This window comes from Barbatula barbatula (assembly GCF_947034865.1).
Source record: "Barbatula barbatula genome assembly, chromosome: 18".
Lineage (NCBI taxonomy): Eukaryota > Metazoa > Chordata > Actinopteri > Cypriniformes > Nemacheilidae > Barbatula > Barbatula barbatula.
The window spans coordinates 745,221-764,558 of record NC_136781.1 but is presented as its reverse complement, the minus strand read 5'-3'; the positions used below and the strand labels follow the sequence as shown (position 1 = coordinate 764,558).

The 19,338-nt window shown below is 37.9% G+C and overlaps 3 protein-coding genes across 3 annotated transcripts; 1 reads left to right on the top strand and 2 right to left on the bottom strand.

The window, feature by feature from the left end:
- Nucleotides 1-998: 998 nt before the first annotated feature.
- Nucleotides 999-3,929, bottom strand: adra2da (adrenergic, alpha-2D-, receptor a). Its single transcript, XM_079480628.1, has one exon. It carries the CDS (start codon nucleotides 3,583-3,585, stop codon nucleotides 2,368-2,370), a length of 1,218 nt encoding a protein of 405 aa, XP_079336754.1. The 5' UTR covers nucleotides 3,586-3,929; the 3' UTR covers nucleotides 999-2,367.
- Nucleotides 3,930-11,301: 7,372 nt separating this feature from the next.
- Nucleotides 11,302-14,649, top strand: trim35-27 (tripartite motif containing 35-27). The gene is made up of 6 exons (XM_079479350.1): nucleotides 11,302-11,744; nucleotides 11,839-11,934; nucleotides 12,019-12,249; nucleotides 12,551-12,573; nucleotides 12,653-12,771; nucleotides 13,189-14,649. Exons 1-6 carry the CDS (start codon nucleotides 11,343-11,345, stop codon nucleotides 13,701-13,703), a joined length of 1,386 nt encoding a protein of 461 aa, XP_079335476.1. The 5' UTR covers nucleotides 11,302-11,342; the 3' UTR covers nucleotides 13,704-14,649.
- Nucleotides 14,650-16,259: 1,610 nt separating this feature from the next.
- On the bottom strand, nucleotides 16,260-18,266 carry LOC306907430 (Golgi-associated plant pathogenesis-related protein 1). The gene is made up of 5 exons (XM_079479492.1): nucleotides 17,978-18,266; nucleotides 17,880-17,903; nucleotides 17,033-17,242; nucleotides 16,864-16,941; nucleotides 16,260-16,742 (listed from the first exon to the last, which is right to left on the bottom strand). The coding sequence occupies exons 2-5, from the start codon at nucleotides 17,884-17,886 to the stop codon at nucleotides 16,585-16,587; spliced, it is 453 nt and encodes a 150-aa protein (XP_079335618.1). The 5' UTR covers nucleotides 17,887-17,903; nucleotides 17,978-18,266; the 3' UTR covers nucleotides 16,260-16,584.
- Nucleotides 18,267-19,338: the final 1,072 nt, after the last annotated feature.

Sequence of the window (19,338 nt, the reverse complement as noted above, 5' to 3'; positions counted from 1 at the left end):
TAAAAATAGAGCGTATATTCTGTCCCCAGTGCCAGGTCTCAGACAATAGACTCTCATCATAGCCTCTCTCCCGACCTCTGACCTCCGTTCTCCATCAGGGCCTGTCGCACACCGTGCTGGGCTTTCTGTTTGGGATTTACTGATCATGGGAATCCAGTGAAATCATAATATTCTGTGTGACTTTCTTTAACCCAGTAATGCCGTGAGGAATCTCTCAACAACATGTCTCCAGCATTGAGAACATTTTCATCCTATTTTTTTTCATTCAGATTCATTGTGTTATTTGATGTTGGAGTGAAAGGTGTCACGTTGTGGACAGATTTATTGAAATTCACTTATTCTGAGCAAATGTAATTTATGAAGCTCCTGGGAGCTGTGACAGAAGTGACTGTGCTCGCGTCTGCTTGCACTGGAGATGAAGATTTGCCATCTCGTCCACCTACAGGAAACTTTTCTTGTTTGTTTTAGAATAGCATCATGGGGCTGCTGGATCTGTCACACACATACGGAATACAGGTGGGTTTATACCGCACACATGTCCCAGAGAAATTCAGTTCAGATGCAAATCGTGATGCATACCTCAGAACTTACTTCCATCTCTTTCTTTTAAAATGAATTCATCCCAAAAGAAATAAAAAACACAGATCCCTTTAATATCTCTCTTTTAGACGTCAATGTGTGAAACTGAGCTCAGATTTGTCTCGCTTGCAATCAAACTTCAATATTATTCAAGATCTCAATATCAACTCAAACATTTCTCATCGAATGTACTCAAAAATCCAAATTTGTTAACAATTTCACACCTCCATTTGATTCTTGAAGTTGAGCCTCAAATGAAGCACATGAATTGGTCAATTCAACTTCAATATCAACTGTATATTTTGTCACTGGAAATATTCGACTGATGTCGGTCTGGAACGCATTTAACAAATCGTGCCACACTTTTAAGACATGGAATAACAAATGTGAAATATTGTAGAAGTCAGAATTTTAAGAGTGAACTTTAATTCATTGCAATGTAGACTTACAACAACAAAGCTGTAGTAATATGTGCCGTTGAGAGGATGCCTGACACGCGCTCACACATGTTGGTTAATCATTATCAATTTTACATTTGTCATCCAGAAGAATGAATAATGTGAAGGAAGTATATCTTTTTGTTTCGTGCAGTCAGTTTACAATTTGTCTAGACACAATGCATTGTTAAATGCTAAATGGTGATAGTGTATGGAGTGGACATTGGATCGGCCAGAACCTCCTGGCAACTTTTAGATTTAGGATAAAAACATGACGGATCACACCAGGAAACTTCTGTGATATCTTGATGTAAGTTTAGTGTTTCCGAATGATACGGTTTCTCACTTGTAGACCAGAGATAACATCGTTTCCTTCCTTTAGACACAGACTGAACTAATGATTGCTTAATTCGTTTCAGATACACGAATATCACTTACATTCAGAGTTCAGCTCACTTAGGTTTCTCAAATCATGGATTTTCATTTGACTAATGGAAAATAGGATTTTGGGGAGGTCAGGACACCCTTCAGTGCCATGAACAGGCCACGAAAAGCCCTTAAAAACATTCGTCAGCCCACAGATTTATTATAGGCCTGTGTGTTTTCATACAACATCAGCATTCAAACACAACAATCTTCTTTCATCCTGAGCAGAAGTTCACACTTTCCAATCTTTTACCAATGAGTCAAAAAACATATACTTTCATTGAGTAAACACCATCAGCATTACATCCCCAGAATGAGAGATTAAGGCAACATTTATATATTTTATACATGTAATATTCACAGAGAGTGACAATACTGAAATAACATGTACATATACAAATAATCCTCATTGAATATTTACAAACAATATCTACATCAGAAATACAACGGCCCTAAAGTATGTGTACACTTTAGCAACACATTTTTAAGAAATATAGCAAAGAAATGAACGAAACAAAGGTGTTTGAAATAACCAATAGTAGTCAAACGCATCACTCTTTGTTCTTCACCTTTCACTTCACCACGGACTGTGTTTGTATTTATCAGTATTACGTGTCAGAAATGATGGAGATGAATTTGTATTTTTAAAATTCTGGAGTGAAATAGAAGGGAAATTCCATACTCAGTAACCAAGTACAGTAACTTTTAAAATAGTTTTCTTTATGATTGATTTTCCTAGTTTAAAATGATGAAGTTTGTCACTGGGACAAGCTAAATCTTAACGTATTTGAGAAGCAAAAGTAATTAAAAACATAAATGAAACTTTCTAATTACATTTATTGCTTAAAAAGAAATAAAGAACTTTGATATATAATGCAATCTAAAGTGTCCAAATACTTGTTGAGGCTTTGATGTGCTCTCTCTCTCATGTGCGTTTCCCAGTCGAGCAGATGATTTTCTTAAAAGCTTTTCGGAAGTCTCTGTTAAATATGGTGTAAATGATGGGATTCACTGAACTGTTACAATAACCAATCCAAAAGAAGAGCTTAAAAAGGCCGTCGGGTGTCACGCAGCTCTCCCCGCAGATGGCCTGGAGACTATATGTAAAGAAAAAGGGAAACCAGCAGAGGACAAAGATCCCCATCACCACAGCCAGCACGAACGTGAATCGTTTCTCTCGCATCTGGGCTACTTTGGTTTTCGAGACCCCCGTAAGCTGTCTGTCGCTCTGCTCCTGGGAAACCCACGAGACCCGGCAGGGCCGCTTAGGGCAGCAGTGCGCGCCGTCCACTCTCCTGCGCTTGGAGAAACGCGAGCTTTTGGGCTTGTTGTCGCACGCGCTCTCCTCTAAATCAATATCATCCAGTTCCTCCTGCCTCTGGTTGCTTTCGGAGCTGTCACTACTCGGACTTTCCTTCTCGAACTTATCCTTTCGTACGAAGCACGTCTCGGACTGGGAAGCCTGTCTCTCCAAGCCGTTTTTAGCTACGAATACGGTGGACGAGCGCTGTTTGGCGACCCGGTAGATTTTACAGTACACAATGATCATGATGAAGCCAGGCGCGAAAAACGACACCAGGCACGAGGAGAGGATGTACCAGGTCTCGTCGTTAAGCAAACATTCCGTCTCGTCGTGTTTGGTCATGATGAGAGGCGGGAAGGAGATGACGGCTGATATCACCCACACCACCGCGATCATAGATTTGATGCGCTTTGGGGTTCTCTTCAAGTTGTAACTCACCGCCTTGGTGACGGACCAGTACCTATCCAAACTAATGGCGCACAGGTGAACGATAGACGACGTGCAGAACAGGACGTCCAGAGCCAGGTAAAACGCGCACCAGGTGCTGCCAAAGTACCAAAATCCCATGATCTCGTTGGCGAGGGAAAACGGGATCACTAGCGTTGCCACGAGGATGTCCGCGCACGCGAGCGACACGAGGAACAGGTTCTGTGGCGCACGGAGCGCACGGCTGGTCAGGACCGCCACGATGACCAGAACATTTCCAACAATGGTGACCAATATAATTACGGACACCACGAGTATGATGAGCGCAGCGGCCGTCTGCGTGTGTGGCCACGGTTTGGGGCTACTGGTGATGTTGGCATGTTGCTCCGTTGCATTGGTCCGAGTTACATCCATGCTGGGTCCATGCCTCCTGTCAGCCAATTTAACGTTTCAAGAATGAACACCGACTCCCCATCGTCCTGGTAAGAAATGCACACGTTACTTTAGCTAGATTCACAAATGCACTCAAACGAGGATGCAAGGAACCCTTGAGCTGCCAATGTGTTTTGGTGATGCGCACTCATGTTTGCAAGATAAGAGCTGTCCATCGTTGCCACAAGGATGTTTTTATTACAGACAGTTTTGATTCTTTATATACTGACGTCTTCAGAAAAAGTTGTAATCCAGTGTAGATCTCTGTGTTTTGTTAGACGCACTTTAGAGAAGCACTCGCGGCTCTCCGCGTACGCGCTCCACACTGAACTGAATAATGCGACGTGCGCGCTTGAGCTCGAACTAATCACGTGACCTCATGCTGGAGTCCAGCCCCTATCCAGACACACACACAAACACACACATTAGACAGATGATTTCAAGTAAATCTTTCGTGTTTTTGGGGCTACTAAACATCACATCTTGTAAGTGTTTGAATGCATATTTCCACACTTTTGTTGAAACACTTTATGAAGAAATGTTTTTTATGACCCAGCTGTGATTTTAGAATCCCAAATGAATTCTTCTATGTTTTGGGTTGTTTTAAATCTAAATATCGAATAGTCTTAAATCAGGCCACAGTTCTGCTGGGCTTAGATGTTTTACGCCCAAAATAGAAAACGATCTTGGTTGTGAGCACAATAGACCGTTTTTGATGATGAAAGCAGTTCGCAGTGTTAAGTAACAATAAAGTCCAGTGCACTTCCTAAGTCAAGTGATGCTCATCTGTACTCTTTCATAGCTTATAGTTTACTTTAATAATGTGTATTTTATTTGAGTATTGATGTCGATGTTTATGATATGTTTTATATATTTTCTTCCCATGTTTTTTGAGAATTCCTCAAATTCCTCTGCTAAATCAACGGCTTCAGTGACTTCCAATCCATCAAATGTTAAGAAAATATGTGCTCACTGGCCTCATAGAACAAATGTGCTTTGAAAGATTTTCAGAGGTTGGAGCGATGAAGCAGAGAGGTGGATCTGTTCACGTCAGCGCGTCATTATTCGACAGGGTTAGTTGAGGGGGACGACTGATTGCAGGGTGCATTTGTGTCCGACCAATTTCAGGGTGTGAAAGAGACGTGGCATCATGGCTTCTGGCTTCATGACGTTTGTTTGGTAAAATGCCATAAACAGAATTTGAGCAAGATGACGAATGAGAGAGAGAGAGAACGTATTGTACATCATTGTTTACCAAACCTTTTATAATGACATTCTCACGCACTTTGTTTCACTTGCACACTTTCAGGGTAATGCCGGGTCTTCGCGTGATGTCCAAATGTTAAATCTGGGTCTTAAAGCAAAACCTGTTTGGTTTAACGCTCTTTTATGCTGTAAATTGTATGACATGCTTTAGCTAACTCAAAAGATTTAGATTTCGAGAGTTGTGAAAGGTTTCTGCTAAATAAAAAAATACACGCTTTGTGCTAAATGCAATGTTGAACTCTTGAGAAACTCTTATTAAGTGATGATTTGATGGTTGTGGAACTGTACCTTAAATGCAACGTTTACAAATCATTAAAAGTGAATGAAGATTAAGATGTTCAGTTCTGCAGGTCATGATATAAAACAATGGTGGCCTGGACCTGCTGTTCCTGTGTTTGCTTTTCTCATTTGTCATTTCAGCTCACTGGATAAACAGCACCTCTGACAGGAGGCGGGTGTATCTCCAAATGTTCTCCCTACTTCTTTAATCATTCAAAGGACAGGAAGACACCTCCCGAAAGCACAACATAACATCCGCTATATGACATCACATTACTTTCTTTTATTGCAACTGTAATCTGGAGGATCAATGTTATCTGTCGTTTACATTTACATTTAAGCAATTTGCAAATGGTTTTATCGAAAATGATTTTGCTAAAAGTGAACGTGAAAGCAACTGATATTTGATAAAGCCATTCTTCTTCATCTCAAATGTTTTGCTTTCAGCAGACTGAGACTGTATTGCGTATAGCTTCTTATTCTAATAACCTAACCTCCACCCCATTATCTCTCTCTTTCTTTTGTCTTTTTCCTGTCTGTCCAAGCCATGGAGAAAAATGTAGGGGTGCTTTGACAGATTTCTCCGGTGGTTATTTTGGGAATGGAGGAGAAACTGGAACACTAAGTGTAGTAAGAGAAAGAGAGATTGACGTTCTATTATCATCAGCTTTTCCAGAAATCAACCACATGTTTGATATACTGCTTTTCTGACTCCACAAATATTTTATGTCGCAGCAGTTTTACCATTACTTGATCATTTTTAGTTGCTGATTCTTGATGGTTTAAATGTGTTTCAGTACTTGGAATATCATGGCAATGTTTTAATCTTTGTAATTATTTGTGTAACTTTGCGGTTATTACTCCAGTCTTGGAAAAGCTGTATTGACTTCCGTTTAAATATCGGATTCAGTACAAGGTGTTGCTGTACGTTGTTAAAGCCGTCCATATGATATATTCTTATGTCGTTGTGGTTGTAGTCCTTTGGTCTACTTTGTAGTGAAAATGGCTCTATAAATAAAGTAGACTTGAGACTTAAAAGGAAATGTCTAATATATAATATTTGTGTTCCGAAGACGCCGGGAGGTCTTAAAACATGTTTAACGTCATGGGGTAAAAAACTGATTTAGAGATGAACGTTTCCTTTCAAACCCTTCAGATGAAGTGACCTCCATTATACTTGCATGAATGAACTATTAGCACAGGAAACAAGAGACACATCACAGTGTAATATAAAGCAAAAATACAAGTACTGTGCATGAGGAGATTTCAAATAGATACAGTCCATCGTGAATGTGTAATGCTTGCATGTTTCTGTCAGACACACATTTTTGTCTGTGCACTGAGCGTTTGTATCTAGAGTCATCGAGATTAGGGGATGTTTCTCTGTTCATCTGACTCCTGGCTGTCAATCTTTAATGAAGTCATGGAAGGACAGAGAGTTTCTCATGGAGGGTCGTGGACAGACCTCAACCTTCCCACAGTTTCCTCATCATTATCGGTCATAGTGGCATTTCAGACCGATTACAATTAACTCCATCATGCATTGATCAGCCGGTGTGTGTGTGAGAGAATTACAGAGAGCCCACATGAGAGTCTTAAAAATCAAAGATGTATCAAGGTTAGTCCCGTTTCATACTCTTTAAATGTGTTTAATTTAATATTGTAGAGTGAGACAAAGCACATGAAAGGACGTCATTAAAGAAGAGACTTGCAAAAGTCGTTTTCAAGACGTTGAAATGTACAGATAGAAAAATTTTAGAATTATTCAACAATCAAAACAACATCCCATAACATGCTTGAAAAAGTATTTCTAATTTATCTCAAATAAAAATGTGGCAATTCATATTTGTGTTTTCTTCATTCAAATATGAAATATTTTCAAGCAACACACACACACACACATGTGTATAAATATATATTTCGTTATAACAATGCTGTCATTTAATCTTTCATATTCTTTACTAAGAGAAGTCACAGGTTAGTGTGCTAAAGTCTTCTGGTTTCGACAGGTGCACAAGTCCTGACTTTATTTCATTTGTTTAATTGTTCACCTGCTGACACACACACAGAGAGAGAGAGAGAGAGAGAGAGAGAGAGAGAGAGAGAGAGAGAGAGAGAGAGAACTAATGAAACATTGAAATGAATTAGTTAATTGTGTGATTCTGTATTATTCTGTAATCTCTGAATCGTGCTGTGATCAGGTAAAGTAGTCAAAATCACTTGGATACAGGTTTTGATTGTTTTAGCATTGCTGACACTTTTTTAAATTCAGAGAATATATTCATGTGGTCAAGAGTTTTAGTTCCAGATTTCACTGACAAATGTTTAATGTGTTTGTGTAACATCTGTGAGGACATTATCAATATAATCAGTTTGATTTCCATCCATTTCAAGATCATTAAACGTAGAATTAGAAATAGTTTTTGAATCAAATCTGCAGAGTAAATGAATGTCTTTATGCTTTGACTGCATCTGAGATCCTCAGTTGTTATATCATCACTTCATGTTATATTTTTATGAGCTTTTTTAGGAAACACAAAGCTTGATGCATTCTAGCATGAATTTTATTCGCAAACTATTTTTATTAAGTAGTCTTTCTAAACAGAAGATGTTCTTCACAGTCCACTGCCGATTGACATTCGGGTCTATGTTTATTTAGACATCAAACACTCGCTTTTCTCAATGCAATGATCGACTATCCTGATTTATAAAAAAATATGTGTGACATTACAAACGTCATTAAAAAGGTTGTTTTATGTTTACTGTAAATTTGATGCGACAAATGGCATTTTAAAAAGCAATATGGGATGAAATTAGCTGCCTTTTTACGGTTCATCCAGTTGGTGTCATAAATCTCCTTCAGTCTTGCAGCACACAGCTGTAGATTCACATGTGTGTTTGTTTCGCAGGTGGGTTTGAAATCCGACGGCCTGCGGTCAGTTTAGTTATCAGCTCAGTGGGATGGTTGGCCGAGCTTTCTGCAGATTCAAACTCCAGACCTGTGTGACCTCCTCAAACAGCACCAATGAATCCAAGATTTTCATCTCATCAATTCCTCCTGAAACGGGCCGGACTCCCTGTTCCTTCAGCGTATGTAATGCACCTCATTCTGCTCTTTATTACCGCTGTAAATTCAAAACAATCACCCTTGCATGTATATTTAGCCTGTCTTTTATTGATGGAGTGCATCTTTTGCTAGAATAATAACCCGAGAGAAGATAACGCTGTTGTTTGTCTTCTTTTTATTTCTTTAGGTGTGTTTAATTTTTTATGAAAATATGATTCATGTTCAGGGCATCCTGAAGTCTAAACAAGAGGATAGTGGAGCTCTACATTGTAATACATTTAATTATTAAAATAAATTATATTTATTTTAGGTCTCATTTACTTCAGTGTAAGGTAAAGGCAGTACAAGATAAATGAAACAATACATATTTTATATAATAAAAATATTTTTTTTTCTTTAAATATTATATATTTCATATTTTTTTAATATACTGCATAATTCAGTTTACAAAAACACAATTTACATTTTTAGATGACATTGTTGACCTGAATATAGTGATCTTGGCCACATTTTCTTCATGCTAAATTGTATTCCTGTTTCTTACTTTAGAATTTAGGATACAATATGACATTTCTTGCCAGGTTTTCAAAGATTGATCAATAATTTGATTGTGTTTCAGTCATTAGTTATTAAAATAAATCTAGTTATCCGTAAGATTATTGTAGATACATTCAATCAAAAAGAAAGATACAATACTAGCATGGACTATCCCTACATTTACATTTAGGCATTTGGCAGACGCTTTTATCCAAAGGAACTTACATTGCATTATTCTATACATTTATACATAGATATCTGCAATACCCTGAGATGCAACACACAACTTGGTGTTGTTAACACAATGCTCTTACCACTGAGATACAGGAAAGATATGATTAATCTGTGGTTAAAGTCAACATAAAATCAAACGTGGAATTATATACAGTATATCCTGTATAAATATATATATATATATGTTATAAATATAAATATATTATATATACACAAGCGTCCAGACCAGTCACAAGCGTCGGTTTCTCTCTTTCATTTTCACTTCACAGCTCTGTTGTCCATCACATATGATTTCTGGCACGCTCGCTGGGACCAGACGCTGGCACTTTACCCTCATACCGCAATTATGGGATGTTTGGAGCATGACCTAGCAAAATTATAGTAATTATGGAGGAAAGAAATGAATGGATTAGCATAGACAATATGGTAGAATTTGAAGGAGAGAAAGTGTGGGATGAGTTTGAGTTTAGACGGAAAACCTATTAGGACAAATTTGGACAAAAAAATGTATATCTTTAAACAGAATGTGTTAGTAACGTTAAGTTAGAAATAATTGTTTTACAGTTTTCATTATTATATTCTACTACTCTAGTCTAGTACTTCAGCTCTATGTTTTATGCCTTTAGCTCTCTCTCTCTCTCTCTCTCTCTCTCTCTCTCTCTCTCTCTCTCTCTCTCTCTCTCTCTCTCTCTCTCTCTCTCTCTCTCTCTCTCTCTCTCTCTCTCTCTCTCTGTCTCTCTCTCTCTCTCTGTCTGTCTCTCTCTCTCTCTCTCTCTCTCTGTCTCTCTCTCGCATGTTTATCACTTCTGATGAGTGAGCTCACAAAAAAAATTCTTAAGAATGTCATAAACAATTGAAGAGGTTAAACTATTTATATAACTCTCAAGAAAATGCTTTAGTTTTTGAATCAATTATTTCAATTGTATCCCAGATCTGATGAAACCAGATTTCATGAAATATGTGGTTGCTAGGGTATTCTATGTGGTTGCTAGGTTTTAAAGAACACGCAGGTATAGAGCTCAGCCTCTGGGCACTACGGCATCATAAGAGTGACACACGTGTTCATCAGTGCTTCCTGTTTGCTCTGGTGTCATTATCATCCCTGGAGATCAATGTCATCACATCAAGAGACCCTCCCCTTATTTCACACTGTTCACAATATTGAACTTAAGACAATAAAAACACAAGTCACAGTTGAATTTAGTGACGTGGCTCCATCTAGTGGACAAGACATTTACATCAAATCTGTCACATTGTGATATCATTGCAGTATTTATCAAGATTGCCACATATTGACTTAAACACATATCATTTCATTTTACTACGTGAATGACGTTTTACTACATGAATGATGTTTTCTTCCTGAAGCTCAGTGGTTAAAGAATGGCGTTAGCAACATCAATGACATGGGTTCAATCCCAGAAACAAGTGTATATTATAAAACATAGTGTCTGCCGGTAAGTACACACATTAAAATAAAGTTTTGACATTTATCTTTTTTTTGCATTATCAAATATTTTTAACCAAAACTGAATCTGTTTGTATCCCACATATGAGTTGCCGGAGTAGATTTGACTATGCTCAATTGATCTGCCTTCTAGAGATTTATTTCCATATGAACGTTTTGCCTGATTCATCACTTGTGTCATGGAGTAGATGGATTGCATTTCAGATGTTACTTAATAAAATATCTGTTTCCCTTCAGGGAATAACAGAAAATAACTATAAGCTTCAGTGACTTCTGTAATCTTTAAACATTTCTAAATGTCTGAAAGGTTCCTTTAGGAAAAGTAACAATGGTTCTATTATAGAAAGAGTTTAGTTAAACCTTTTTTATGGCAGATTTGTTACTATGTATAATACCCCAGTTAAACTACGAATACCATGGTGAAGCAGCTGTAAATTTGTGGCTACTTTGATTTTACTACAGATAAAACCAATAAAATTTTCACAAGGGCTGTAATTGACGAATCTAATAGATTTTCAAAGTCAACCTGAAAGCAATACTCATGTTCTGAATAACACTGACCTGCTCACCGATAAAGATGCATTGTTTCACTTTCAGCTCTTTGGAATTCAATCTCTTTTTTCCAAAGAAGCTGAAGTAGGCAGAGGAAACAGATAGCATACTTTGGAATCTGACCATTCAAAGGAAATTTGCAAAAATCCAAGCATACAGTATAAATATAACACACGAGATACACAGAGACGTGCGCTTCTTTAGAATTTCTCTGCACTGGCATAACTTGTTTTGAGGCAAGTGACATCACCACCTAACTGTATTTGAACCTCTCCGTCAGAAAGCAGAAAGGGCACTTCTCTTCAACTCTTGAGCAGACGTATTCCTGTCGAACACATGGAGACTCGAGCTTTGGAAGAGCACCTGCAGTGTCCCGTCTGCCGTGAGATCTTCAGAGATCCTGTTCTTCTTCTGTGTTCTCACAGCTTTTGTTGGGCCTGTCTGGAGCAGTACTGGGGGCACAGCAGCTCACCGATATGTCCCTTGTGCCGGACGGATTTCTGTATGGAGCATCCTCCATGCAATCGAGCTCTGAAGAACCTGTGCGAGGTCGTCTTACAGGAGAAAGAGAAGCAGGTGTCAGAAGACGCTCAGGTGTTATTCTGCAGTCTCCATGGAGAGAAACTGGAGCTCTTCTGTCAGGAGGACAGGCGTCTTGTGTGCGCCGTGTGTTTGATTGATGATCTCCACATCAGACACACGTGTAGACCTGTGAAGGAGACCGCAGAGACTCTCAAGGTAGATTTTGTTTTCATGGGTTTCAAATTCACTTTGTGACGTCTTTTAGATTACACAACCTTCAGTAACCGTATCATTTGACCTGTCTCTTCAGGAGGATCTTAAAACAAACCTGAAGTCTCTGCAAGAGACGTTTAAACTCTTGAAATCGCAGAAATTCATCTGCAATCAAAAAGCAAAACACATAAAGGTAAAACAATCATTTAAATACGTTGGGATTTTAACATATTTTTACAGAGATGAGGAGATTTTAAATTTGAGCTCTCTGTAACAGAGTCAAGCCGAGAAAACAGAAGCACACATTAAGGAGGAATTCGAGCAACTTCGCCGGTTTTTAAGAGACGAAGAGGCGATGAGGAGAGATGCTCTAAAGGAGGAGGAAGAACAGAAGATGAAGATATTAGACGATCAGATAAGAAAGATTAACAGTGACCTCACATCTCTCCTGGAAAGAATCCAAACCATCAAAGATGAGTTGAAGACCCAAAACATCTCATTTCTGCTGGTGAGACCACTTACTGTATGCAGAATGCCTTCAAATCAGAGTGAATTATTTTGTGTTTATGTGTTTTGCCAAAAAAATCACGCAAATTTGAGAATCAGTTGAAGAAGATGCCAATGACTGTACGACTTCTTTCTGTCACCAAATGATCCGTAGCTTAAGCGTTTTTACTCGGCATTTTGTGAATCGTCATTTGATTCTAACAATACAGAATTTGCAAATATTGAAATGCCTGATCCATAAAACCACATAACAATTCAACCATGACTTTGTGTTTATTTCCATGAAAATCTGCGGATGTAAGAACTACAGACAACCATGTGAAAGGTAAGTGAGATGCTTCTTGTTTGTTTGATTCGTTTTAGGTGTGATGATGTCAAATGTCTCACTGTGGATGTTCTTACAGTATTCCGTCCTCGAGTCCTTGTCTCCAGGAGGTGCCGGACGGAGTGATTGATGTGGCAAAGCATCTGGGAAATCTGAAGTTCAGAGTAATGCAGAAGATGACAAAAATCACTCAATACAGTACGTATTCAGTTTAATTCAGTTAATTATCACAGTTTTAATCGTTGCAAAGAAGCAACAGGACAAAAAGCAGAGAACAGAACAATTTGATCATTGTATAAAGATTTGGAACCGAACTTGTATGTTCATAGTGCTATTAAGCAAATATGCATATGGGATGTATATTTATGGTACGAGCTTGAATAATATTTGCTTGTAAGATTGTGTATCGTCTATTGAAGTCTATTAAACATTCTTAAATGTAAAGTTTTACTTGTGTATAAGCTCAAAACATATCAGTAAATTCAGCAAGCAAAGGTCTTATGTTAATATGAATCTAGCATGACAGAAACTATTTTATAATATTTGTTTTTCATTTGTGTCCAACAATGCCACTCAAGTATGTTTAATCGATAAGTTGGTCTCTGTCATGTACAGCTCCTGTTATCCTCGACCCTAACACCGCTCATCCGTGTCTTCATCTCTCTGACTGCTTAACCGATGTGATGTTTGGTCAGTGGAGTCAGCAGACGCAGGGTTCCCCCGAAACATATGACCGGTACACAAGCGTCCTGGGTTCTGAAGGCTTCAGCTCTGGGACACATTGCTGGGACGTTGACGTTGGGGACAACAGGAGCTGGGCCTTAGGAATAATCTCAGAATCTGCCATCAAGACGAGACACCGTCCGCCCAGTTCCGGTTTATGGCGCTTGGCTAATCACAACGGTAAATACGGTCAGGGAGATTCAGGGGAGTTTCTGACGCCCCTCACCGTCAAACAGAAAATCCAGCGAATCAGAGTCAAGCTGAACTGGGACAGCGGAGAATTGTCCTTCTTTAATCTTCTCACTCACACTCACATCTATACATTCAAGCACGTGTTCACAGAGAGAGTCTTTCCGTACTTTTGTAACGTGTGTCCGTCTCAAGCGCTCCGGATCTTGCCAGTTTAAGCATCTTGTCACAGGAGCAGAAGTGTGACATTTTTACATCATTTCTCTAATAGTTTTGTGGATTCTGTTGTACTATTTGAGTTATGTCCTGACTGTGAAGATATTCTGTGTAGCGTGACAAATGTGATTCTTTACTGCTGAAAAATAATGACACACCGTCCATGTCTGTCATTTTGGGCCCTGTTGATCCCTCCCACCTCATGCACAAAAATATGGGGTCCGAGCACACACGTTTGCACAACTCTTTGAACATTTTGTATCCCGTGCATTCTTTAAAGTTACCCCTTTATTAGACATGTTTATGTAGAGAAGAGGTTTGTTTGCCTGAGTTATTGTGCAAGAAGCCACATTCCTAGCAAGCTAACGCTGTTGACACATTAACACCATCCATCCCTTCCTACAATCATTGTATTCCTTAGCTTAGGTAAAGATTGTTCTTTACATCATTTAAATTATGATATACAAATATTTAGACAAATATGAAGAGTAGTCATTTCATGGTATTTTTAATAAATAACCAGTAAACAAACTGTGAACAAAAATGTACTGATGTATCTCCATCACACAACACCGACTCAACATTGTTATGACAAACAGCCCTTATGACTTTTTGTTTAGATAAACCATCAGACTTGAGATCAGATATTACACTCCTGGCTGATTTCAAGATGAGCAGAAATACGGGTGTTTGATCTCAAAGCATCTTTCAAATGTGTGCCTATATTTACGCTGTCTGTTGTTTTACATTCAACTTCAAAACGTTGCTTCAAGAGCTGCTATAGCCTATAATGTTTAAGTGAAATCAAACTGGTTCATATCGCTTGAACTTAAATGATATTAAACTGACCTATAAAACAAAGTAGAAATTGATTAAACCAAAGTAATATGAAATGCAAGTGACTTGATGAAATGTATTAAGGTCAGCGTATTTAAGTCTAGCTGCTGTAAATCTGTGTGATTCTTGTCTCATTGAGATCTCATTATGTTCTGGAACCCTTAACTTCCGTGACCTCCGTATATATGAAGTCAACACAATGACTGTAAGTAGAGCGTAACATCTATGTTTTTAATTCTGAACCTGTTGATTGTACTGTGACTCTGACAAACACAGTTTCGTCCAAATGCCAATGCAGATGTGTTTCTCCAGAAACACCGGTTACACCAGTCCTAGTCATACGCAAAATAGCTTAAATACCAGTGTACTCGTCCGGACAAATCATTATAGAGACACATTTAGATATTTGTGTTATTTGGAAAACCCTTGAAGTGAAACTTAACATTTGTTATATGCAAAACAAAACCTACGTAACAGGTGTTATTACAACTGCAAATTACACTTAAGTTTAACCTACAGAAAGTCATTCATTGACTGTACTATCCTCGTTTTATAGAAAACATAAACATATAATGAAATTAATTAAGCAGATTGTTTTCTATCCAGGGCAAAATGAGCAGGCTTAACCCTAACATATACCTTTCATGGTTCTTTACCTTGGTGCAATATGTTTTAAATTCAGTTTCTTAAACATTCTATAGGCCTGGCTAAAATATGCACACTGTAGTAGTATAGATATAGATATAGATAGTAAACATATATGTTGGGCATCTGTTTTTCTTCATTAATGGTTTATTCAGAGTTCTGATTAAATGTACTTGTTGCTTAAGCAGTTCACAAAACAGACTACAGCTCTCTGTCTCCCTCTAGTGATCACGCATGGAACAGTGCTATAGCACACGCTGCGCAGACCGACGCTCTGTGACGCTCAAGTACCGCGAGAGAAAGTCGAAAATGTCGCATTACAAATCGCTCTCGCGATATCATAGGCCGAACGGTCCTCGCTGCGCTCCGTGTTGCCGAAAGCGCGATGGCTGCCAAAATTTAATTGTTGAAAAGCCGAAGTTCAGTCAGGTCGCAGTTGAAGCAGAGGGAGTGTGTGCGATTGAAGAATTGAAGTGTGCGATTTAAGAATCGCAGAGAGGATGTGTTTAAAGATTGATGGAGACGGGTATGTGTCGTTCTCTCAGTATGCCCGTGTAAACAGTTCAATACTGCAGTCTTACTGAAAAATAACTCATCCTCTTAATGTTTTTGTTTGTGCTAAACTTATTTATTAAGTCATTACATTTGTTGGTGTGGTGTTTAATGGAGGAATAATTCTACAAAAGGTACAACAGTTGAGTTCTTATGAAAGTGCAGTACTGCGTGTAACCGCTAGGAGGGGCTGATTGAGTGACCGCTGACCTGAATTATGTTCTTATAGGTTAAGGGTTATGGCTCCACCCCTTTTGTTAACACGATATGTATATATATATATATATATATGACCTTTACATTTCTATTAGCCCTCTTTTGCTCTAGCTGTAAGAGTAGAATTGCTAAAATTATCTCCTTTTTGTGAAAACACTCCCTTAACATTTTGTTATTCACTTCTACACCAGTGACGTACTTTTAAACAATATCCTTTTAGCATTTTTCTTTCTATTATATATTTTCTGCATTCTGCAATGGACATTCTTGCTCGTGATTTCAATGATGAATACGGAACAGAAATAAATGTGAGTGATTATTCTTATGTCATGTTTTAATGTTTATCATTTTAACTAGATCATACATGCATAAATACATACATTTAGTCATTTAGCAGACGCTTTTATCCAAAGCGACTTACAGATGAGGAAACATTGGAAGCAATTATAACAACAAAATACATAAGTGCATCAAACTAGTCCATTAAAGCCTAGCACACTACACGCATACACATGTAATCTTGATACAGATCCTAATTTAAAGATTAGCGTGTAAAACGCGTGATTTCACAATGTATTATATCTTCATGTTTGCATGTAAGCAGATGTGAATGCAATGAAAAGAGAACAAGTGTTATTCAGATGCACATCGGACATTTTCCTCATAGTATCCGGGGTTGGTTATGTTTCCAGCAGGACTGTACTGACCAACAACATAAACTGTGTGTCCATCAGTAGCCAATCCTACTCCGATTTCTTTAGTTGATTTCCACACAACTTGGGTAAAGTGTCCTGCAAATGATATCAATTATATGCACAATGTGTGATCTCTGAATTCATTACATTCTGGCTTCGGTTGAATTGCTCATAGCCAAGGAAATAAAGTAAAGAAAGGGAACTTGATAACGCAAACCTGTCTTGGGTTGATTTCCAGATTTTTCAAAATCGTAATCTTTGATCTCGCTATACCAGCTGTCTACAGGCTCTTTACCTAAAACACAACACTAAAAATGTTATAAAAGTTTACAGAATGTGTGTGTATATAAATATATTATAATTCTATATATTTATGTATATTTTACCTGTCAGCTTCTTTGATCCTGAGCTGAAAGCATAATATATGTTTTCTCCATTGTCTGTTTTACTGTGTTCCATGCGCTTCTTACTGAATATATGATCTGCCCACAGTTGAGCAGAAGCACACAGCGTATCGCTCAGTGTCAGATCTGGGGCTTGATGTTTTCTTCTGTACTCGTTGTGGGTTTTCAGAAACTCCTTCTTTAAGCTTTCATCTATCGAGAATCACAAACCAGCATGATGTATCACAAAAGTAGGAATGATGTAGTCACATAAAGCAGCAATGTGACGCTGAGAACATGGCTAGATGCATGAAAGCAGTGATAAAACAGATTTCTCCGTCAGATATAAGTATTGTATTGTTCAAAATAAATATGAACTTGTTTTCTTTGCTCAAATAAAAATCATATTTGTATTTGTCATTTGGGAGGAATGCTGCCAGTGGTTCACAGAACGATGATCATTTGACCTAAACATACTTATAAATAATTTAAGACAATACAGTGATCTCCAAAGAGTTATATATACAGCCAGGAAAAATAAGAGACCATTTCAACATTCATAACAGGTTTTCTGAATTTACTATTTACAGGTGTGTGCTTCACTACTAACAATATTTCTCTCAAATGATTTTTAGATGTCTTGTCATGCTGTCGGTCTTTCACATTTCCTGTCGAATAACTTTGTCACTCCTGAGGTTTGATTATATAGAAATTTAACAAACACTGGACTGGAATGACAATACAATCATTTAATTCTTTCCGTGGCTGTATATTCAAATGGACCGTTATATTGAGGTACTAGTTTTTTTACGATAAACGTATAAATAATGAATAAAGAGAGTTGACCCACCTGCCATGGCCGCTTGACTGTAAGCTGTAAATAAAAAGCATGTACATGTAAGTGCAAAGAGCAGACAGAAATGAGGATTGATGTGATGGTGATAATACCTTGCGTCGTCTTGTGGAGCTGTACGGATGTGGCTCGGGGCGAGTCAAAGCTGTACACAGTCTGTGATGTTTGTGTTTATATACTGTTACCAGTTTCACCCACCTCATTCATGACCCACCATTAACATTCCTCATTGCCACTTCATTGTAAAAACTGGGTAAACTGGTCCCTCACAGGATGATATGTTCCAGGTAACTCCGGGGGTTCTCTGGAAGCTTTGCATCAAGGCATCAGTTTTGTATGAGTATCAGTTTACTTCATGTGAGCTTGTTGATATCGGCTGTGATCTGTTAATCACATCCTGGTTTCAAGTTAAGCTGTGAGAATTGAAATGGTCCAGTTATACAGCAGACAATTCATTTCATGTCTCTTAGCTACTTACTAACTAAACTAAACCTTTCTCTCGCCATGAATACAGTCATGGTGTTAAAAAGGAAACAAAAAAATATAGTAATCATAATTTCTAATAGACGACCACAATGCAAGATACATAATTAACAATTGAATAATTAATATTTGAAATGTATCGAGAAAGAATGAAGTAATGAAATAAATGTGCTAAACTGGCACAGTTGAGTCTTCTGGTTTGTTTTTAAAGGTGGACTCACAAAATCTCAGAAACATGTCAAGGTCACTTTCTACTACAAAACAGTCAAACGACCCGTAATGTTTTGGGAGGGTTGCAGCATTAAAAAAATCACATTACCTTATTTTTAATCCATTAGGGCTGTCACGATAATGATTATCTATTAAATAATTCCAATTATGGCGATTCATATTTTCTGTTTAAAGTCTGTGACAATTGTAACGATTAATTACAATTGATTTATTCAATGAATTAAATATAGATACATTAAGAAATGTGAAAATTCCTTAAATAACTAGTAAAATTCCCTATAGAGTGTCAGATACAACTGGAATGAGGAAGGAATGTCATTTAAACGTAACGGTGAGTGCAGATCAAGTCATTGTGATGAGATGATTATTTAATAATCGTTTCAACTCTAATTTCCATTATTCTCAAGAGTAATATTCTAATCTAGCCATTCCTCATAATGTATGAATGCATTGGCAAAGGCAAGTATTCCCAGACTCAACTTTAAACATGCGTGTGTGTGTAGACCAGTAAAATAATTATAGGGACGTTTAAAGAAATGTAGTCAAGCAAGAGGCTTTACAAGTCACATAGTAAAACACAAGAACACCAGGAGATTGCTGTTTGGGAGCCGTGAGACTGCATGTGTGTGGGGACAATGTGATTCATGTATCTATCAGAAACATTTGATATGGGTGAAGAATGCCTTTATATTATCTGAGTACTGTGGCATGACATTTGCTGCATGAACAGAACTCGTGCAAA